The sequence below is a fragment of the Podarcis bocagei genome (assembly GCF_964188305.1).
Source record: "Podarcis bocagei genome assembly, chromosome: 13".
Taxonomy (NCBI): domain Eukaryota; kingdom Metazoa; phylum Chordata; class Lepidosauria; order Squamata; family Lacertidae; genus Podarcis; species Podarcis bocagei.
The window spans coordinates 41,877,969-41,901,517 of NC_138138.1; the positions used below are offsets into that span (position 1 = coordinate 41,877,969).

The 23,549-nt window shown below is 46.6% G+C and overlaps 2 protein-coding genes across 5 annotated transcripts in view; both read right to left on the reverse strand.

The window, feature by feature from the left end:
* The window catches only part of BCKDK (branched chain keto acid dehydrogenase kinase), a 68,649-nt gene extending 54,004 nt beyond the window's left edge, over positions 1-14,645 (reverse strand). For 2 of the 4 annotated variants that reach the window (XR_014001217.1, XM_081165918.1), the window contains exons 1-5: positions 10,643-10,825; positions 7,619-7,685; positions 3,957-4,172; positions 1,838-1,906; positions 714-824 (exon numbers count right to left, since the gene is read on the reverse strand). Coding sequence is in view for 3 of the 4 variants with exons in the window: in XM_081165918.1 (XP_081022044.1) it covers positions 714-824; positions 1,838-1,906; positions 3,957-4,154 (378 nt within the window). In the remaining variant the exon portion in view is untranslated. Of the gene's footprint in view, positions 1-713; positions 825-1,837; positions 1,907-3,956; positions 4,173-7,618; positions 7,686-10,642; positions 10,826-14,214; positions 14,299-14,515 lie in introns of those variants that run through there. The other 2 variants (XM_081165919.1, XM_081165920.1) reach the window with 2 other exon arrangements.
* A 3,253-nt stretch (positions 14,646-17,898) lies between these two features.
* Positions 17,899-21,764, reverse strand: VKORC1 (vitamin K epoxide reductase complex subunit 1). The gene is made up of 3 exons (XM_081165969.1): positions 21,540-21,764; positions 20,642-20,751; positions 17,899-19,799 (listed from the first exon to the last, which is right to left on the reverse strand). Exons 1-3 carry the CDS (start codon positions 21,707-21,709, stop codon positions 19,570-19,572), a joined length of 510 nt encoding a protein of 169 aa, XP_081022095.1. The 5' UTR covers positions 21,710-21,764; the 3' UTR covers positions 17,899-19,569.
* Between the last annotated feature and the right edge of the window lie 1,785 nt (positions 21,765-23,549).

The window sequence follows — 23,549 nt, forward strand, 5'->3', positions numbered from 1 at the left end:
GAGCAAACTGGTTTCCTCCTGCTCCAGAGGTTGGAACCTGAACCAAAGGCTTCAAGTTACAAGAAAGGAGATTCTGACTAAACATCGGGAAGAACTTTCTGACGGTAAGAGCTGTTCAATAGTGGAACGGTCTCCCTCAGGAGGTTGTGGACTCTCCTTCCCTTGGAGGTTTTCAAGCAGAGGCCCTCTGTCCTGGATGATTCAGTGGAGATCCCTGCATTGAAGGGGGTTGGACTGGATGACCCTCAGGGTCCCTTCCAAATCTGCAATTCTATGAGGTTTCGAAACTATCCCTCAGTTATCACTACTTCTCAGTAGTGGCGTCCACCCTGTGGAACACCCTCCCTTCAGACGTGAAGGAAATAAACAGCTATCTTATCTTTAAAAGACATCTGAAGGCAGCCCTCTTTAGGGAAGTTTTTAATATTTAATGCTGTATTGTTTTTAACACTCGATTGGGAGCTGCCCAGAGTGGCTGGGGGAACTCAGCCTGATGGGCGGGGTACAAATAATTTTATTATATTATTATTATTATTATTATTATTATTATTATTATTATTATTATTATTATTATTATTATTATTATTATTATTTCAGCCATCTCTTTTGGTCAGCCCCTGCCAACCTCATGCCCTCTTGATGTTTCAGACTCCCTTCAGCCCCAGCCAGCTGTGGCAGAGGCTGTTTCAGGCCCTTTCCTGCCAGGCACCTACCACATGAAGGATGGTGGGGTTGCACCCAATAATGAAGGGAAGACTCCGAAAGCCTTTGATGCGATGAGCAATGCGGACGGGGAGTTCGTGGTGCAGGTAGCGGGCGCTTTTCTGTAACAGAGCACAAGGACATGTTAGTGGGTTGAAGTTTCCAGAAGGAGGAAAGGAGCTGGGTTCTCTCCCATGCCCTGCAATACAGATTGTATTAGAATGATGGGTAAGACGGCTTTGCTTCGCGTGCAGAAGCTGTCAGGCTCAATCTCTGGCATCTCCTAGCAGGCCGGGAGGGAGCCTTGCCTGAAACCCTGCAGAGCTGCTGCCAATCGGTGCAGAGAATACAATACTGAGCTACATGGGCCAATGGCCTGTCTTGGTATAAGGCAGGTTCCTATGTATTTATGTTCCATCTCACTCTGCCTAAGGATAGGGCTGGCCCTGTTCTTTTGGGCTCTTAAGGCCACCAGAGTGCCACAAATTGACCAATATGGTTATGTGCAGCCAGGCAGGCACAAAGAGACTGTTTCATGCAGTGGTCTTCATTTCAGGCAGCATTACATTAGCTGAGCAGCTTCAAGTAGTTTGGGCCCAATTAAGTCTACAGTGAAGGAACCCTCATTCCTTCAAAATGGAGTGTGCAGAGCTTACAAGCCAGTTTCCCCCCTAAAGGCATTCAGGGAGACAACAGCTACTGAGTTATGGTGTTGCTGCAGCTACAGGTTTTCATCTCCTGGAGAAGTGGGGGTAGAGATCCTGCTCTGAGCCAAAACTGGCTCTGGAGATATTGTGGGCTTCCTAGTTGCTTGGGCTGAACCAAAAAACGAACGCAAAGCAGACCTAGAAAGAAGCCTCCCGTCCCCAGAGAAGCAATGGGGAAACAGGGATTCCTCTGCCAATGGGCATAGTGGGATTCCTTGTTATGTCCACTACAAAACTAACATCCTGCCCATAGAAAGTGAGTCTAGAAGACAGGACTTTGCAGAGTTGAAAATGAGAAGGGGATGATGCAATGCTAAGGCCTAAGCAATTAAGAGTAGTGGAGGGAAAGAATGGGGCTGGTATCCAGGAGTCCCAAATTCAACCTGTAGCTCTGACGATTTGAGGACAGACGTTAATCTCACACCTACCAGCAGGTGGCTCCCATCTTGGGACCGTCCAGAATACAACATGGTGGTGGGCGTCAACCTCACAGAGGGCTGGGAAGAGAGAAGAGGAAACAAGTGTTCAAAAAGGCTCCAGAGAGCCCTCGTGAGGTCAGGCAGAACAGCGCCAGCATTGAGCATTGCCAGCCACAAAAATACCTTCTATCATTACTTAATGCCTTCCTCTTCTGTGGTACGAAGGGCAGTTTCCCCCCGAGCTCATGGCTTCTTAAGGACGCCCTCTCCACACACCAGAGATGGGCAACTTTTGGCCCTCCAGATGTTGCTGAACTACAACTCCCATCAGGCCCAGGAAGCCAACGGGATGATGGAAGCCACAGTTCAGCAACATCTGGAAGACCAGATGTTCCTCACATATCCTCACATTGTTTTCTGCTGCTCCAGAGAAGCAGACACGGAGCAATGGATCCAAACTACAAGAAAGAAGATTCCACCTAAACATTAGGAAGAACTTCCTGACAGTAAGAGCTGTTCGACAGTGGAATTTGCTGCCAAGGAGTGTGGTGGAGTCTCCTACTTTGGAGGTCTTTAAGCAGAGGCTTGACAACCATATGTCAGGAGTGCTCTGATGGTGTTTCCTGCTTGGCAGGGGGTTGGACTCGATGGCCCTTGTGGTCTCTTCCAACTCTATGATTCTATGATTCTATGATTCTATGATTCCCATACACTCTCACTTGAACAGAGAGCACTACAAATTGGACCCATCTTACTTCCTGCTGAGAAAAACAACTGACTCTGGTTGTAATGGCTAACCTTCCAATCTTCTATAATTCCCTCTCGCCCTCGCAGACCAACCATAAACACTATTTATCACTGGGGAGCAAGATTCCCAGTATTCATTCATTCATTTATAAGATTTCTTACCAGCTCTTCACCACATGATCCCAGGGCAGCTGTTACAGCGATACAATCAGACAAGAACAAATGCAGCCTTTCAGGTATTTGGGTCTTAAGTCGCTAGGCTTCAGTTCCCTGTACGGCTCACTGCCACCATTACCATGGCAGCCAGGAGTAAAATAAAAAGGACCTGCTTCATAAGCAAATATGTGGAACTGGTTTTCTTATTAACAGGAACTGCTTTGTTATCAAGCAAATGGTGGTTGCCATCTCTGGCACTGCACATGAAACTTTCAGGAGCTGCGAGGATGTATAAGCGCAACACTCCCCAGCGCAGAGCTGCAACGAGGGGGAAAAGCTGCACCCGTTGCATTTGTGCCTGGCAGAAAAGCATGGAAGCCCAAGATGGGAGGAAGGAAGGAAAGGGTGCAATTAACACTGGCAAGTGGTTCCTCCAGACATGTGAGGACACCTCTTTTCCAACCCCACACCTAAAACAAGGACGCAGCAGTCCTATGCAAGTAACTTCAGAAAGAAGTTTGTCTAAATCTAAGCAGGCGATGTGTTCCTGCGAGGAGACATATCAGGAACTTCTCCTACCAGGCCTCTGTATAATGGCAGGCAGGTGGTTTATTTAATTAACCAGCATTCTCCCCAGGGCAGGCTCCAGAAGGCCGGGAAAAGATTAGGCCTCTCTTCTCCCCAAAGCCCATACTGTGGACTGCCTCTCCAGAGCCATTGCCAAGTTGTTAGGGGAAGTCATTAAACAGTAGCGATTAGCAAAACGGGGACCAAAGGCTGAGGAATCATACTGCTCAAAACAATAGCTGGAGGGATTTCAGAGGGGGGAAAGGAACACAGAGAACTCTCTGCTACACGCACACGCCCATCCCTCACGTCTCATCTTGCCCCGTGAGCACTAAAACAGCACTAGCCATGCCAAAACCAACAGCCTTCTCAGGCTGCTGAAGGCCATCTGTTTTTCCACTAGGCCTGAAACCAGCACCAAAGGAATGCAATCCACCTGCTCAGACCTGTCCTTCATATAACACTCCTTTCTTGAGGAGAACTTCTGCTGCCAAGGAGCACAAGCGTGGAAAAGTCTAGACCTGCTCCTGGCTCCCAGCCTACAGTTTTAGGAAGGCGAGGCAAAACCTGCCCTCAGAGAGGCGGCGGTTGAGGAAACGGGAGCATCGGCCACCTCTGTTGTGTGCACAGCATGTTCAGCGGCCATGTTTGCGCTCACCTTCTCGGCCGCGATGTCAATGGCCGACTGGTTGTAGAAGGAGGTAACGGTCTTGGATCGCTCGCGGGCCAGTTCGTGGTGCTGGTCAATGGCTGAAGAGGACCGGTACCGCAGGACCGAGGGGAAGGAGGGGAGAGCACAGGGAGCCCGACCCCCTGCTCCCCCCAGCTCCAACATCAGCAATGTCTTCCACATCATTCTCTCTTCCGTAGGAACCTGGAGGCGGAAAGATAGACAAGGCAGTGATAGGGGATTAGAGAAGAGGAAACTTTTCCAGCGTTTTATTTTCCAGCCTCCCCCTCGCAAGTTCATTAGTAACGGTGAACAGATGCCAAATGTCTAATGCAGTATTAGGCAAGCTCGGCAATTTCCTGGCTTGTTTGGTCTTTAAGGTTCATTTACTAAATACACATAAAACAAACATGCTAAAATAGATCACCCGCGAGGCCAGGGATGGGGAACCTGTGGCCTGCCAGCTGTTGTACCTTGGCTGTTGTGTACCTTGCAATCTCTCTCCCTCTCCAGTATGTGTGTGTACACACACACACACACACACACACACACGTATGAATGCAGCTTTACTCTGTGCGAAAGAGAGAGGGAGGCAGACACAGAGACAGAAAGTTTCCAAATGCATTTCCACTCCAGTTGTGAAGTTCTTTGAGACATCTGGCTTAGGTCAGAATTGTTAAGTTCAATAGTGCACTGATCTGACCCAGGTCAATTCTCAGATTCCTTTTTTTTAAAAAAAATATTTATTTGGTTTTTCAGATTAAAATTTTACAATCACATATCCAACATACAACACAAAAACAAGATTCCAAAGAACCCCCTGGACTTCCCTCCTCCCCTTTGTGGATCTTATTGTTAATCATTTCCTCCTGCATCTTTTATGATAATCTTTTACATCTCCATTATGTCCAAAAATTCACCATTAAACTACAAGTGTTATTCCAATCCTACTAATGATTTTAGCTGTTTACAATGGTTTTTAAAATAAATTATAAATTTCTCCCATTCCTTATTAAAATGTTGGTCTTTCTGATTTCTGATTCTTCCGGTCATTTTAGCCATTTCGGAATAATCCATCAACTTAAATCTGCCATTCTTCTCTGGTAGGGACTTTATCTTCTTTCCATCTCTGGGAATTGAATTGCCCAGAGATGCAATTCTCAGATTCCTATGGCATCTCCCACTCACCACACCCTGATGGCTTGTATTTCCTGAAATGTTTAGCTACTAGCCATTTTGGCTATACAGTCGTACCTTGGAAGTCAAATGGAATCCATTCTAGAAGTCTGTTCGACTTCCAAATCGTGGCTTCTGATTGGCTGAAGGAAGCTCCTGCAGCCAATCGGAAGCTGTGGAAGCCCCGTTGGACATTCGGCTTCCAAAAGAACATTCAGAAACCGGGAACAGTCACTTCCAGGTTACAATTGTTTGGGAGCCAAAATGTCTAAGTTCCAGGGCGTTCGACAACCAAGTTACGACTGTACTCCATAGTCGGATGCAGTATGCTTCAGAATACCAGTGGCTGGAACCCACAAGAAGGAAGAATGCTCTTGTGAGAATGGTTTCTGCCTGCTGGTCTCCCATTAGCCGCCATTGTGAGAACAGGTTGCCTGTATAGATGGGCCATTGGCCTGATCCAGTAGGCTCTCTTTATGACCATAGAGGCAGCCAAGAGTCTGCCTCACATGGCAAGCTTTGGCTGCCATCCAGCGAAGCAAAGAGAGGTAGATCTATAAATAAGTAGGCATAAGTCAGAAAGATCTATAAATGAGTCGGCATAAATCTGACTCATTGGACTTCATCCACTGGGAAGCTGCCCTGAAAACACCCCACCAAAGTGAACAGGGGCACAGCAAGTTTGCCCCACGCTCTAAAAATGTGGGCCCAACTTTCCAGTCAAGGGCACTAGATTATGAGCAGCTTCTGGGTTGCTGCAAGAGGGTAAGAAGCAAACAAGAAAGATGTGCTGTATGTATGGCTATTACAGTGAGGAAGTTAGAGAAGAAAGTCATAGCATATATAATAAACAGGGTAGGAAGTTAAGGCAGCCCGATAGCCAAGGGCATACGAAGCCTGGGTTCATGCCGCCAGAACCAATATGAATTTGCTCCTTGAATGATATGGATCCACACACACCCCTTCCCTCACATTAGCAATAATACTTACTCCTAAGATAAGGTTACCAGGTTTTTTTTAAATGAATCTGGGGACACTTTTCAACTTCAGTCGAATTCAGTAGATTTTGTCAGGGGACTGATTTGTAAACTGGGAAACGGGGATGTCTGGTAACCTTATCCTAAGATTACAAGTTACAGGGACGTTTCTGCTTCCCCCAGATCTGGGCACTGCTATCTCTCATGCATGCCCAACGGGGGGAAGACACAGGCCTAGTCCACAACTCGGCTTCATTACCAAACACTTGACTGGCTGGACTTAACTTGGCTCTACTGAAAACAGCATTACATCTGCGGGGAGGTGAAATGAAACCTGCTGCCGAAGAAGGAGGAGGAGGAGTTTGGATTTGATATCCCGCTTTATCACCACCCTAAGGAGTCTCAAAGCAGCTAACAATCTTCTTTCCCTTCCTCCCCCACAACAAACACTCTGTGAGGTGAGTGGGGCTGAGAGACTTCAGAGAAGTGTGACTAGCCCAAGGTCACCCAGCAGCTGCATGTGGAGGAGCGGGGACGCGAACCCGGTTCACCAGATTACGAGTCTACCGCTCTTAACCACTACACCACACTGGCTCTCTAGGAGGCACTAGGAGAGGTGTGGGGGAACCTCCCTAAAGTTGATAAACCACAACTCCCATCAGCCATGCCTCTGTAGTTCAGCAACATCTGGAAGGCCTACTCTAACTCTTGACAGCTCCCATTCGCATGTGCAAGTTGCTGAGGGGGTGAACGCAAAGTGTGTGAAGCCACCAAAATGGGATTCTAGCTCATTTAAAAGATCTAATGTGTCGTCCCCCACTATCTTTCAAGATGAGGGCAGGAAAATAGGTGGGGAGGTTGTTAGGACCATCAGAAATATCTGAAGAAGTATGCATGCACAAAAGCTTATACCAAGAACAAACTTAGTTGGTCTTTAAGGTGCTACTAGACCTTATTTTATTTTTTTATATATTTTGACTGTGTCAGACCAACACGGCTACCTACCTGAATCTAGAGATACACACACACACACACACACACACACACACACACAGTGTCCTCCCAGCTCTGACAACTCCAGATGGATTTCAAATGCGGAAGTGTGCAAGAAGAGGATCGTCTTTCTCTCGCCAAGAGGCGGTTTTCCCTTTCGTCCAATCATCTGACAGCTAAGAGCCACATGGAATGCCGGAACATTCTGAGAAGCCTTCCAATTATGAGGCCACGTGCTCCAAGCATGCCACAAATGCCATGTCTGCCACAGCCGGCCTGTCGTCATCCAAACACTGAATCAGCACCGTCTCTCCCCGGGTGACAGACAGACATATTTCTCTGCCCTCTCCCTGTTCGCTTAACGCCACAGAGTCCAATATCCCTGGGTTCACAGCTTGTTTTTTAAACTCAAGGCTTAAACATTAGCTTCTTAGAAACATGAAATAATATCCCATTAAAACACCAAAGAAAACCTGGAGGAGATCCCACAGAGACCCTACTTACCTCAAGTAAACTTGGTTATCTTATGCCAGCTTCCTTGTTCTACAGGGGCAGATAGCTCCGTTTCCATCTGGGAGGGATAGAAGCAGCGGAGAGATCCGGTTATCATAAAGACAGTGGATTGCAGAAGAGAAGCTTTCGAGCCGTTTAATGTTGGGATAGCAAACTGATTCACATGGTTTATTTTTTTATACACAGGACTGCTTCTGGTAGTTGATCCTGACGAGAACCAACCACAGTAATAACCATAAAAACAAGACCTTGCAAAGTGGGAATGGAGAGTTATTTTGGCCCAATTCCATTGTGAACCACCACTGCATTCCAGGTGGAAAAGTGGGTGGAAGAGCAATGGATGCCTTTCTACCATACGCTACAATTCAACCATACAAAACTCTCATGTACACACACTTGCAGTGGGGTTGGTAAGGAGTGTGCCTTAGGGAAAGGGGTGTGCATGTGAAGAGGTGTCTGATAAGAGATGCCTAAACTCCCTATGCCTGACCTAGTGCACCACTGCAAATTAACCCCCAGCTTTGCAAATCTAAACACATTTCTCTCTACACAGGTCCCCAGGAGCAGACTTAATCTGCCTAGTAATGGAGGTAGAAACAAGCAGCTGAAATATGTTGTATTTAATTATTATTATTATTAATAATAATAATAATAATAATAATAATAATAATAATAATAATAATAATAATGGGGTGCAGGAAGGAACAGCCATTATGCCTTCTTTGATACAACCTGAAGTCTGTTCTTTTGGCTATTCTTAACTTACTCAATTGATTAGTTACTTGCTACAAAGGAATCTCTAAGCAACTTGGAAAATTTTAAGCATAGCATAAACATCAGAAAGCGAACAATATACTGCAGCAGAAGCCATACAATAGCAATCCATAGAACAGACCCAGGAAACCGGTGGCAAACACCTATCATCACCAACAAATTCATTAGCACCTAACAGAGGCTATTTATCACCTAGCAGAGGCTCATCTCATCAAATCTGCACAGTTCCTCCTGAACTTCACCATAGGACTTAATAGACTCTGGGCTTCCAATTAGCATCCATCCTGAAAGAAACACCTAGAAAACTTGCTCACTGCTTTGTAACATTTTAGCTGGTCCTTCCTTTTTTTAGGTCTAATGTGGTAGTCAGCAAGTATAATACCTGATCATAGCTTCTGATTTAATTTTCCTACTAAGGGACCAACGAAACTGCCTACAATTTTTGTGTGATGTCAGGATTGTCACAGGAGAAGCTACACGGTTGACCCAGACCTGGAAAGAGTAAGTGAAAGATGGCAGGAGCAAGGGATCCATGGCATCCTTCTTCTGGATTTATTTACTTCCTTCATCCTTTGCCAACCTGGTGCTTGCCAACTGTTTTGGACTACAACTCCCATCAGCACTGGCTGGAGCTGATGGGAGTTGTAGTCCAAAACAGCAGGATTGCAGGAGGTTGACAGAGACTGAGGGGAATATACTTACAATATTTAAATCAGCTTCCCAGTAACTCTGTTATTTAGTCACTCAACAAACGTAAACATGTTTTAAAACACAAGCCATAACACAGCAATAACACTCCATATAAAAATGTATCAGCATAGAGGGACCTGAAACTAGTACATGGCACAAGTACAAATATACAAGTGGTGGCTAAAAAAATTTAAAGATTCTTTTAAGGCCACAGATTTAAAAGGACAAAATGACTACAGAGAAGGTGCCAGGCAAGCGTCTCTGGGCCTCACTCTCTACTTCCTCAGGGAAGCTCTGAGTTTTTGCTTCCAGCTCCCTCACTGTGTAACCACTAGCCTGTGCTACCCAGGCATCCAGACGTTATTTGTTACTACATTTCAAGCCTGCATTTTCTCCAATCAGTTCAAGGAACCAAACATGCTTCTCCCCCTCCCCATTTTATTCCCACAACAACCCTCTGAGGTGGGTCAGGCTGACAGACTGCAACTGTCCCAATGTCACCCTAGTGATCTTCATGGCTGAGTGATTGAACCCTGGTCTCCCATGCCCTAACCTAGTCCAACACTCTAACCCTTACACCACACTGATGCATTAATTCTCCATGCTCCGACCACTAGATACACCTTCATGAGCTACCATACCACCCAAAAATGCCTTCTGTGCCCATTTAGCACAGGCCATGCCAGTCTGATTTATTGCTCTTGAGAAATATGCCAGGAAAAATGCAGACATAAGGTTGTGGAGTTGCACTTCCATCAAACTGGGGTGGGGTGATGAATAATATATAATACATAAAATCAAGCAGGGAAACAAGGTTGGAAGATGGGCAGGGGAGAAGGCAACATTGCTGAACAGTCCTGCCCCAACCTAGGCTGATCTCTCAGATGTCCTCAACCTGGATCTGAGCCTTCAAGCGACTGTGGGGCCTCCTCTATACAAACAAACTCCCTGCACATAGAAAGCTAGCATGACAGGGTTGCAGCCTCCTCTTCTGCCTGATACCCTTTAATGCTCAGGGAATGTTTATTTGCAGGGAAAACAACAGAAAGGCGGGGGGGTGGGGTGGGGTAACCAAGGACCACATGCAGCCTGCGGTGGAAATACCGCAGAGGGGAGGTCCACTTTTCCCAAGGCCACAGGTTCAAATCCCCAGCATCTCCAGCCAAGAGCTGGGGGCAGCTCCCCTGTTTGAAAACCGCTGGCAGACAGTGCAGGCAGCGTTGAGCCAGGTGGATAAAGGGCTGTTTTTGCTGGTGGCAAAGAGGAAGGGAAAGGGGTTGGCAGAAAGAGAGAGAGAGAGAAGGCTGCATAAGCCGGCTTGGAAACAGCAGTCCAAGGAATCGGGCCACAAGATGCCAGGACTCCTGGATTCTCTGGGGCTTCAAACAAGAGGGGTCGGGAGCCCCGGGACACCTGGGTTCCATTTCTAGCTCCGGGAAGCCGGGCGAGGAGGCCTTGCGGGCTCTAGGAAGCATAAGCCTGGACTCATTCCCGGGGGAGGGGAGGAAGGAGCACCGGGGGGGGGGTCGTCTCCGGAACCCAAGCACCCACCTCCTGCTCAAGCAGCTCGGGGTGCTTTTCCATATGGCGCTCCCCGGATCCCACGGGCGATGCAACGCCACAAAGAAGAAGAAGAAAAAGACGAGGAGGAGCAAAAGGAGGAGGAGAAGCAGTCGCTGCCCTCTTTTAATCCGGGCCAAGTGTACACGTGCACAGCAGCCAGGCTGGCCCCGCCCCCCGGCTCCGACCTCATTTCACCCCATGCAGCTGAAAGCTGCAAGGGCGGGGGAGGAAGCGGAGCAGCGCCGCGCAAACAAGAGAGATGCCAGAGATCTTGCAGGTTCCAGAACGCGCAGACAACTTCAAGAACGCCCCGAGATCGCGACGTGCGGATCTCACCACGCGCTGCACTCATGCACGCATGCAGGCACACCGCGATGTCTGTCTACAAACTGGGTAGCCAATCAACAGAGATTTTGCTCGGAAAAGAAAGCGGGGGGGGGGGGAGGAAGCGCGCGCGCGCGCGTTATAAAAGAAGCTGCCTCTCTCTCGACGTTTCACTTTCAATTAACTTGTCATCGTGAGCTGTCCAAATAGAAGGAACAACTCCATGGCCGCTAGCGCTCCCTGGAATAGAGGAGAGCTGGACACCAGGTTCCCCCAAAACCTGTTTTCAAGTGTTCAGTCAATATGCAATATCCTAATATTCAGATTTATTATTCGTCTACCAACAAGAACTCCAGGAAGGCAACTCTCTCTACCCAATAAGGGACCTAAAGAGACTTTTCTGGAAGCATTATATTGACAACTAAAGCTGTCGCTAATTGTCACTAAATGCTTGATACTGAAGTCACAGTGTGGGGGCACTGAGGCCAGTGGCGTAGCGTGGGGGGTGCAGGGGGGCCGGCCGCCCCGGGCGCAACATCTGGGGGTTAGGGTTAGGGGGCGCAAATCCACGGGTTAGGGGGTGCAAATTACTTGCCTTGCCCCGGGTGCTGACAACCCACGCTACGCCACTGACTGAGGCTGCTAGCTCTGAATTACTGGTTCAAATCTCAGTTTAAACAAGAGGCCAAAACCAGCCCATCTCAATCTATCCCAGAATAATTCTACTTACATAGGGCACCTTCAGCTGAGTAGCTATCCCTGACTTTCAAAATCTGCTTCTGGCCACCTATCTATACCAGCCAGTTATTTAAAAGAAAAGGTTAACAGGCTACTCTTTACTAACAGATTAAGGTGAGCTATTTACACGCTAGTCATTATTTAACTAGTGATTACTTTCACTTATGCAGAATGTTTAAAAACCTATCTGTCTTTCATCTTCGCAGCTCTATTATTCTAACTGCCGTAAACTGAGACCAAGATATACTATCTCTCCAAGACTCAGCAGGGGAGGGGGGATTCGGCCCCAGATCCCTTAGACCTTTCTTGAAAACTAAGGCATCTATCAGTGGCTTTCAGAGCTTCTGTTTCCTGGGGACTTATTTCCACTTGTCTGTCAAAGAACTTCTGTGTGTCTGCTATAGGACTTCTGTGTACTGTGGAGGATTCCAGAGGGGACAACATTCTGAAACACAAACGCCAGGCCTGTTAGGCCTCATTGCTGTCCCTCAGGAGTTGAGAGCATGCCCAGAATTGTCATGTGGCTGCACATTTTAGGCCGGCTGTCCTAGGCAAAGTGTCTTTCAGGGAAATCCATGTGTCTTTACCAACCGTCTCTTTTTTAAAAATAAATAAATTATAATTTTCATTTATATACATTACAATTATTTAACCAAGTTTTAACATTTTCAGTTTTGACTCCCTTCCCCCTTTTTCTGCGGTTCCTTACATTTAGTTTCATTCTTTCCTGCATACTCCAAATTGCCTTAAGTTATTCTTTTAATTGTCTATTCTCATATATATCTCATACTGTATATATATCTAAAACTGCAGGTTTTTACAATAATCCTGCCAGTGTCTTGATATGTTTACAGTTTGTTTGTAAATACTCAATAAGCCACTTCCATTCCTTTCTAAAAAGTTTGTTGTCTTGATTTCTTATTCTTCCAGTAAGTTATGCCATTTCTGCATACTCCATTAGTTTCTGTATCCAGTCTTTATTTTGTCAGGACCTCTTCATCCTTCCACTTTTGGCAAATAATATTCTTGCAACTCTAGTTGCATGCATAAATAAGTTTCTACATTATTTGGGTAGTTCTAATCCTTTTTGTATTACTCTATCTTTGACTCTCTTCAAATTTCAAGACCATACAGTCACCCAGCAGTTTTTTTGTTTTTGCATACTGTACTTTGATTTTACTTGAAAAAAATTATCCACTGCCACACTGACCTCATCTTCTTTTTACCGACTGTCTCACTGAGGAGTCCCAGATAAGTAAACCCCAGGGTTCTCCAAGACACAGACTGAAAACTCACTGAATTAATTCAGTGGCTCTTCAACTACTTTGACTGCCAATCCCAACAACTTTAAAGCAATGCACCAGACTCCTTCCTTGTTCATTCAAAATATTTATCTCCCGCCTTTCTGTCAGAAAAAGGTGGTATTTGAAGCATCTAACAAAATGTCTTTGTTTTAGAAACATACTCTCTCAAACTACCAGACTCTCCAAATGGATCTGAAGTACTTAGGTGCTCTAAGCTCTTTATATATTATCTAGATTTATCTTTCACCTCTCAGCATAATATTTTATACCATTGGAAAATGGTACATTATAGAACATAAGCTAAAAAGAGAGAGGAGAAGTTCTCTGCCTTTGCGAAGAAAAGTGACGCAGGGGGTAGATCCTTCCTGAATATTGACTTTCCACCGCACCTCATTTTTATGCCTTTTTTGAGCATTCATTTGTAGGAACTGCTGCCTCGTGCCAAGAGTTTTAGAACAATTATCCCTCCCTTGCCAAGCCCAGTGTTTACATTCCCAGGTCGCAGCAGGCTAAGGGGAAAGGAGCAACACAGAACGTCTTGGATGCCAGCCTCAGACTATCGCAATGCCCTAGGTCTTGGTTTCAATGGCAAAGAACGAAGGAACAGAGCCAGCCCATGCCAGCAGCTGAGGACTTTTCTCCCTGGAGTCTCCTTGCTTTAACCTACTGGACTCAGGGCTGGGAGTCAATGACTTCAATTCTCTAGGCTCCAATCCAACGCAGATCTCAGATCCCTGTCATTAGGGGAACTGTTTATAGCACCACCAACGAGCATGGTGCTTTATGGAGCAAGCCAATCAGCAGCAGCAACAAAGTGCCCCAATGAGCTTACAATCTGAACGCTCGCAGTAACAGTGGTGGTTGCTGCAGCATGGGGTTTGGGGTAAGAAAACCAGGGAACGGGAGAAACAGGGGTGTAAAAAAATAAATACGGTAACAGAGGGTACCGGAGGTGAATGGATCACAGGAAAATAATCCTGGCACTTTGGCCCCATAAATTTCCCACCCACTCCAGGGGATCAGACACACTGGGGACCAGGAGTCGTTAACCCAAAGATCTACCCAAGAGTCCTCCCCCACAGATTATAGGAGTCTAAACGCTCATCATCCCCTGCGCTAATCTGGCCCGCTCAAAACTCAAAGAAGCACGCGCTACCCTCCTGACTGAAGAGGACCCGGGATCCCCAACCCCACCTGTCTCCTCTAAAACCTCCCACTGTCTTCCCTTCCGGAGATTCAAGGAATCCTGGCTCCCCAACGCCACCTCCATTTACCAGCCCACGAGGCTCCTCCCTATGCTGAGAAGGGAACCCAATGACAATCGCGGCTCCCTCCCAGTCGTCTCCCTCCTAACCCGCTTCTTCCTTGCTAGAAACCCAGCAGTTTTGCATCCTGTTCTCCACCCTCGGGGTAGAGACTGTAACGCACGAGCCCCCGCCCCGCCTCGTCCCCCCGGCAGCGTTCACAATGGCACTTTCCACAGAGGATCCCTTACCGCAAATTCCGAACACCGCAGCAGCTCCCGCACTTGGGGACCGGACTGAACCAGCTGTCTCTTTCTCGTTAGGGGTGGGTGGCTGGGTGCGGGGAAGGGGACTGACGACAAGGCAGTCTCTGACGGAGAAAGGGAGCAGTGCAGCATGGGAAATGTAGTCTCATCAACGCGCCCTCTGGATGCCTGCAGTGCGCAGACGAAACTACGATACCCAGAAACCCCTGCGCGATAAAGCGGAATTATTGTGGGAATTTTTTTTTGCTTAAGTTAGCGCCTCATGGGAAATGCAGTCCGTCAATGAGGCAAAACAGGGAACAAGGCAAGCTGAAAACAATTCCTGCTAAAAGACGGGAGGGCATAAGATGGACGTTTTCAGCACATTTTTGGGACACGGGTTAACTGCTGCGTTTAAAGAGGAGCACCCTTCAAACCAACCAATGTTATTATGGTGTGAGCTTCATAATGCAGTCACGGCAGCATGGTGTAGTGGTTAGAAACGTTGGACGAGGGCCTGGGAGACCAGGGTTTAAATCCTCATTCAGTCATGATGCTCAATGGGTTACCTTGGGCTCATCTGTCTCTCAGCCTAACCTGCCTCACAGGGTTGTTGTGGGGATAAAATGGGTCTGGAGGGAGCCATGTATATGCCAGCTTCTTGGAGGAAAGGTGGAGTATCAGTAATAAATAATAGTGCAAGGGTTTGAGTGTGCTTATGTATCAGATGTGTGCATCGGAAAACTGGTCCCCCACTACGAAGTGCACATCTGAAGCCTCTGACAAGAATCAAATTCAAACCAGAGTATGTGTACAAGAGAAGACGTGTCAAATAATTTAAATTTTGGCGCAGTATTTTGGCTGACATGCATCGTGCCACAACAAGGAACTTATTTCACAAATGAGATACCACAACAGCACACAATTAAGCCTGACCTATGCAGAATTCCTATGCCAATTGCCACTGGAGTTTGGGGTATAAATGTTAGAAATAAATAAATGGGTTTTGGCTTGCCTGTCTCTGCGAAGGATGGCCAGGTTGCCACGACACGGAGGTGGAAACTAATTTCCACATGTATATAGGATCGAGCTCTTAACTGTAGCATAAACATTTCATGAGCAGTGAGCAGTGAAGTGAGAGAAGGCTGCATGGCACGAATGGGGATGCTGATTGAAAGAATACTTATAGTTCCCTTCATGTTTGGGAGACAAATGCAACCCTAAGCACTTAGGAGTCCCACTGGAACATAGGAAGCTGCCTTATATCGGATAGTCAGCCCTTTGGTCCATCTAGCTTAGTACTGCTTACACAGGCTGGCAGTGGCTCCCCAAGGTTTCAGGCAAGGAATCTTTCAAAGCCCTACCTGGAGATTCCAGGGATTAAAGCTACGACCTTCAGCATGCAAAACTGATGTTCTCCCACTGAGCTACATCCCTTTCCCATTGAGTTCAATGGAACATACAAGTGTGCCTAGAATTTTAGACAGAATAAGGCTAAAGTGAGGCACACCCTGAATTGTTGGTAATATTTGAAACACTGTTGACTCTGACCTTGTATTACATTACTGTATCTTCAGTGACAAAGCTGGGGAATCAGAGAAAGCACTCAATAAGCTAGCTCAGGTGTTGACTACAAGTTACACTGACAGAGTGGGGCTGAAATAATGTTGACATTGTAAAAGTCCCATCAGAGGAATGGTAGGCACAGCTGTGAAGTCACAATCCTTTGGGATGCAAGCATATGAGGATCATAGAATTGTAGGGTTGGAAGGGACCCTGAGAGTCATCCAGTCCAACCCCCTTGCGATGCAGGAATCTCAACACACAGCCTCCCAATTTGAAACCATAACTGGATGTTACGTTGGGAGCAGTCTTGACATGGCAATCGCTACAAAAGTCCAATAGGTTGCAAGACAAGATTTCTAAAATGCCCAAAGCGCCCCTGGAAGAACATTGGGAAGATCAAGAAGGGACTGTTCAAAATGAAGGACTTTAAAGAGATGCTTCTGAAGACTATGCGTCTCTGCTAAGAAACAAACTTCTGCATCTAGAACAGGAGCAGCATAAGCACTCTTGTCAGAGGTGGTTAAATTCAGTGGCACAACAGGATGTTTGCTTCCAGCTTATAAGTGTTGCTTCTGCTGTGGCTGAAATATTGTTTTGATCCTGTGAGGAGGGGAAACCTTTCTAAACCACAGGCTGCATGTAAGGTAGAATGTCCTGTTATTGGCGAAGCCATGCATAGGCTGAGAGTCCAGTGAACAGATCCCAGACTGTTCCTTAGGGGCTGAACACTTTGTGGAAGAGACGAGCCAGTTCTACAAGAAAGCAGCAATTTGCTCATCTTCTGATTTGATGCTGGAAGAGTTTCCATTGGATTAGGCTGGGAGAGATGTGTGCAGGGCCCAATGACAGTGGGTTCCCAATGCGCTGTTCGAGCTCCATGCCAAGCTAGGGGGCAAATCTAGGCTGCCCTGTTCACAGTGCACACTGTACATGCATGAAGTGAATTCAGGACATGCCTAAGAGTTGCAAAAAAACACTCAAGAAGAATTTAGTTGAAATGTCATCCTGGTGATAGACAAGGACAAAGAGGGCAATTTATGCAGTGACAGAACCTTCATTGTGGTCACAGCAGCTTTGTGGGATTATGTTCTACTGACAATCAGGCACCTTCCATTTTCTCTTTCAGAAGCCTACCAAATACTTTTCTACTTAATGCTTCTGTCAACTAAACTGTTATCAGTTTTGCCTGTGGATGACATAATGAAGGAATCTTGTATGTTGCATGATATTGTTTTACCGAGGGTTGTTATACATCTGTGCATTTTATTCGCCACTTGGATATTTTTAATGAGCAAGCGGTCTATAACTTCTCATAAAAACTAATATGGAAAGGCAGGGTATCAATGTCATATTAAAAATGTAATAATCTAATGGGTGAATTTGCGTGACCCTGTCTATCCCTGCAAATACACTTTTAAAGACTTTATGAACTTTTTCTGAAGAGCCTGAAATTAAAAATGAGATACCACCACTCTTGCCCCACCCCACAAAAAAAATGAAAGCTAGGAATTCAAGAGGCTGCTTTCTCCAGAGATTTTTTTTTATTGTTACAGAAGTTTTTCTTTCTGCCAGGATTGCTATTTTAAATTGATCAGTCAGTTTAACCAAATGTCCTGTGACTGATGGTTGTTCAGTGCTCTTGATTATCTGGGAAACAAAGCAGTGTGGTGGACCCTATTAATACAAGCACTTATTTAAGGCTGCACCTTAGGGGAAAAAAACAATTCCCTTTTCTGTTTTGCACAGGACTCACTACCTCTTGTAAGATGCTACCTGACGCAACAACACTCAAAAGCAAAGTACATTCAGAAGAAAAAGTCGTGTTTGTTTTTGTTCATATGTAACTTTATGCGGATTGAATCAATCAAGACTCTCATTATCGACCATGATTTCTTGCATTAGGTGGCAAGCTGTTTTCTTTCTTGGATGGCTCTATTGTGCTTCATACAAAAAAAACAATTTCTTGCTTATTTTCAGGCTGTTAACGGTGGCTACACAGTGACCCCTGCAGTTGGCTGGGAGTACATACAGAGAAATATAATCACCATTTCAAATTGGGGAAAAAATACCGGTAAGTCATTCACTTTCGACTTTATAGTCTATGCCAGCCATCGCCAACCTGGTGTTTGCCAGATGTTCTGGACCACAACTTCCATCAGCCCCGACCAGCTGCTGGCTGAGACTGAAGAGGGTTGCAGTCTCAAGCTTCTGGGTGGGGGGGGGGGCAGGGTGCTTAAGTCAGCTGCATGTTCCCCCCCCCCAAGATAATTCTAATGGACAAAGATGTTTTAAGGTCTACTCTGCCTCACTTTCTCTGAAAATGGGTATTGACAGCTGTGCTGGAAGCCTGTAGAAAACAAATTGAAAAGTGGCTGCTCACCCATATTTTGCCAGACGGTTTTTTTGGTACCTAAGGCTGCAAACCCAAATTTCCCACCCCACTGTAGTGGTACAAATATAATGGTAAACATGTAGTGGTGCTCATCAGATGTTGCTGGGCTCAATCAGCCCCAGCCAGCGTGGCCGGGGGTGGGAACTAGAGTCCAAAAACAACTTGAGGGGCCATCCTTGGCCTTGCGGTTTCAATCCTAATGAAAATAATTTACAGTTTGCTACCTTTTTAATGGTACCTCACAATCTGTGGCTTGCCTCAGCCTTCCTAACAGAAGGGCCCTCCTGTTATGTAAAAGGTAGCTGTTATTAATGATGGTGAGAAAGGATGAGCTTTCGTTTGTGCTTCAGTAACTAAGCCAAGCCCAGTCACACGTTGGTTTTGCTCAATTTTGTATCTATTCAGTGCTCTTTTTCAAAAAGGAAAAATGGTGCTGGTACTCACCATGAAGTTGTTGCAGAAAGTGCCACACTTTTGAAACATAGGGGGAGAGAAGTGCCCTTACTGCACTCTACTTGAGTATCCCCAGAAAAAAAAGCACTCTATTACAACTGAGAAGAGACATAACAGCTCTCAACTCAACGCTTTTTAAAGTCATCATGAATAGCTGTATTTTACAAATTGCTCTGTATACAATTTTTTTCTAAAAAGAGCTATAAAAATAAGTTTTGTATTAAAAAGAAATAAGGAAAGGAACAAAGGGCTTGATTTACATATCTGTAGGTCAGCCCAACCAAAAACTGCATCCATTTAAGTTCCAAAATGGAGGTTCATGAGCTAATCTGAATGGAGTCCGAAGGGTCAGGACAAGTGGAATGCTGATCTCATCGATTTCTGGGAAGACGTTTTCCAAGCTGGAAGAGCATTCAGGTGACATAGAAGCAGATTAACGGGTTGGATCCTGACCAAGCTACTTGCATTTAGTTCCCACTGGAGTCCATAAGACTAATGACAAACTTTTCGCCTTGAATTTCAATGGGACCTAAGCGCAATGAATTTGGTCCAGATCCAAACGAGCGCTTAAGGAAACACCAGAGGTAGGCGAAACCCCTGGGAAACCTTCACCCTCGCAGGACTTCCCAGTCTGAGGTGCCGCCTTCATTCACTGCCTCTTGGCTTTGGCCACGGGGTGCTTCCAGGCCTGGTTGAGGTAGCCGAGGCGCTTGTAGTTGAGCAAGAGGAGGGCAAAGTTGAGGAGGTAGGTGCTGATGCAGACCACGCAGAAGTCGTGGAGCACAAAAAACAGGATGTAGGCCAGGTACAGCGAGCCAACAATGGAAACGACCGAAGAGCCCAGCAGAGCAATGGCCGCCAGGCCGCTGTTGGAGAAGCCTGTGTGGATGAAGAGGTCTGGGTTACTTTTGTGTTCAGCTGCAGAAGGGGAAATCATCCTGGCAAGACGGGATTGAAAGCTAAAACCGGCCTCCAGCCTTTCGGCTGACCACCCCAACTTTGGATTTCCAGTCCCCACCTGTGAATCAACAAAGGTTTTTGACCCCACCGTGAGAATGTCAACAAAACGTTACAGTATATCCTCCCTCCTAATGTTCTTGTTCGGGGTTCTAGTTAGCTCCTCCCACCGAGCAGAGCATTCCATTTTCTCCACCCATCGCATTCAGCGTCTGTCCGCCCCCCCCCCCATTCTGTAGCTACTCAGCATGCTTGGTCTTCTCTGTTTGGGGCTGCCCTAGAGTTTGCATTCTTTAGATTATTATAAATTTTTTTTGTACACTTGCACACCCCCAAAGTTCCCCTCTACACATTCCTCTTATTTCTCAGTGGCCCTGTTTTGGCTCCACTTCTTTGAGCGCTCTCCATTTTAGTCCAGCATTCTGTTTTCTCACTGGCCAGCCGTGGAAGACCACAAGCAGAACTTGATTGCGACAGCACTTTCCCCAATTCCCTTGACCTTGTATCCAGAGGTAGTACACTGGAGGTAGTACAGAGCAGGAGTGTGCAACAGCTCTGGTCTGCCCCGAATTACTAAATGTTGCTAATGCCTGATGTAGTTGTCAGGGGAGGACATCACACCTGGTAACATACAGAGTTGAAAACATGGGCAGCTAGATTCTCCTCTGCCCAGTGTTTGGATTGGATGCTGTGTTAGCGACACCCGCATCCATGTGTGGACACCTGTGTTCTCTTTGACGCATCCATCTGTATGTGTCACTCACCCAGAAGGATTTGCAGGGTGTAGAAAGCAATCCCAAAGACGCTATTAGGCTGGTTGAACACACTACGAGGTCCCAGAAACGTGGCCACCAAGCCAAAACCACGACCCCACCTGTAATGGGAGGAGATGGTGCAGAATGTTAGCAATAAACAGTAATTATGATTCTTAAGTCTTTATAGAACACTGTGGATTGTCTAAGATCATGCAATGACAGTGCCTGGTTGGCTGCCTAAGGCAAACTGGGCCAATATAAAGAAGCATCTTACCAATGTCAGGTCTTTTATAGACCATAGGAGGCCCATTCTGCGTCACCTCCAGCATACATAAGGGACACGTCATCCCTCTCATTCACATTCTCCAGCCAAATAATAAAGGGTCAGTTACCCTGGGGACGTCCTTCCTGGCTGTTTACAGAAGATTAGGCGAGCATCCCCGTGACTTCTGCTAACGATTTCCCCGCTCCTCTCCTGCCACCCGTTAAGAGACCCCTTTCTCAATTGTGCTGCAAGCGGGAAAGGATTCAGAAGATCGACTGCAGCTTTTCAGCGGAACTGAGAAAACTCCAGGACAATTAATACTTTCCTAAAAGAAGTGGAATTTAACCCAACACGGGCAGGGATAGTCCACACCTTGAATTCCACTGGGTGGTAGGGATAGATTTCAACTCTTTGCATTTCGTCCCGAGTAAGCATGCCAATTGCACAGGGTCAGGCTGCAATCCCACGCACGCTTACTCGGAAGTAAATCCCAGCGGGACCTCTTTTTGGATACAAGCACGCATGGGATGCGGTTGTGAACCGCAGGGGCGGGCGGATGCCACCAGGGTGCAAATCGCAGGAGATCACCCCACAAGATCCGGGGCGCTGGAGCAGTTGGGTGTGTGCGGGGCATTCATTCACCTGGAAGTGAAGACGCGGGAGCAGCTGACGGCTGCGCTGATGTCGCACATAGCCCGGTAGGCGGCGTCCCGCTCCTTCGAGGTCTCCACGTGGAAAGCGTAAGCAGACAGCGCCAGCCCCGCCGCGCAGAGCAGGAGCCGAGCCGCGCGCTCCCAGCCGGGCACCGCCATCCTGCCGCGAGCGAAAGGCGCAATGGGCCGCTTCCCTCTTGCTGGACGGCACGCCCCTTCCAGCCTGGCGCTGGAGACTTGAACCGACCCTCATTGCGCACCGATCCTGCCAATCAGGCACAGCCTCCATTCAGCGAGCAGCGGGCGGTACGAAAGGCAGCAAGGCGTGCCGGGAGTTGTAGTCGGGGGGGGGGTAGGACGCGCGGCGACGTGGTCGTGCTGTTTACGTGTCCAACGCCCTCCAGCCGCCTGCAATCCAGGGAAGTTTATACCCCGATCCAACTGCTGTTGCTCAATGGCACTGCATATTTGCTGTGAACCTATTAAGTAGGGTTTAGGACAGCAGGGGCAGGATAATGTGGTACAGGATTGTAGGCTTAATCGTTAAAAATATATATAAAAGCAGCATTAAAACTATATAGCCCATCAATCATCATAATTTATTTTCTCCTTTTCGAAGTATCTGATTCATTTGTAACTGAAAAGCAATATAATACAAACTATAACCATAGCCCAGATTAAAATTAATCTGGAGCCAAGGCATTAAAAGGTTTAGGAAAATAAGGCTAGTAAGGCTCTCAGTTAGTCTAAGTTGCCTTTTCTCCATGCCCCTTCCTGCCTGGACTTCTGCAACACATTTATTGCACACACATTGCCTAAAAGACGCTCCAAAAATTTCCTTTTAATTCAGAGCACAGCTGCAAGATTTGTAATCAGGTAGAATGAGTATACTGTATCACTTTGAATGGGGCCATGGGCGTAGCCAGGATTTTGTTGCGGGGGGGCCCCCAGAATCTCAGCTATGTATTTTTATAGATGGGGGCGGGGACAGCTGCCTCTCCCCACCCCGCCCCTTTGCCCATGAATGGGGCCCAGAAACAGTCTGGTTGCAAACTTCACTGGCTCCCAGTCTGCTTGGGGCTCCAATTCACAGGTTGGATTTTGGCCTTCAAGGCTCGGGAGCAGGGAGCCATGAGGATTGTTTGTACCAAATCATCTGGCCAGCCAGCTCCCCAAAAAGTTTTAGAACTAAGGTGAAAACAGCCCCAGAAATAGCTCAGTGATTGCTGAGCATGTTCCATGGACAGGGGATGCTGACTTTGGGGGTGGGGGTTACAGAAAATAGGGGGACGGACGGACTGGAATGGAGTATCATAAAAGGGTGCATGGCAGTCCATAGTGTTCAGAAGCCACCCACATTGCAACTTTCTTCCAAGGTCTCTTGTGAAAGAAGTAAACCTGTTCCTACTTTCCAATGTTCTGACTACGGCAAAAACACTAGGAGAACAAACACCTGGTACTTATTTCTCAATGATTTTTAAAGATTACATTGTATTTTATTAATATTTAACTTTAAACATATTAGTGGTTAGGTTCTGGCTGCTCTGTATTAATTCTACACATCCTCTCTCTCTGTCACACACACCTGTGTGCAACCTCAGGTCCTTTCACCACAAAATGTTTTGGCTACAGACCTGCTTTAATTTAACCCTGAACACCTCTGAACATGCACAGAGTTCTTTCACCACTCCACAGCCACAGTCAGCTCTTCCCCATCAGTGACAGGAGCAAGGGCTGCCAGACATCTTCAGGCAGGCATTTGCTTTTTAAAATAACTTCTGTATTTCCTATTAATTATTTCCACAGCACTACATACTTGGAAGGTGAACTAGGAACAAAATATATGTAGCAGAACGTCTGATAAATTTGTGTGTGTTTAATACTTTATTATAAAATAGACTGTGCATACGGGAATGATTCTGGGATTGCCAGCAGCAGTAGCCTCTTACTGCACAAGCTCAGAGAGCTTTTATCTTCTTTGGCAATCACTCGTAGCCGA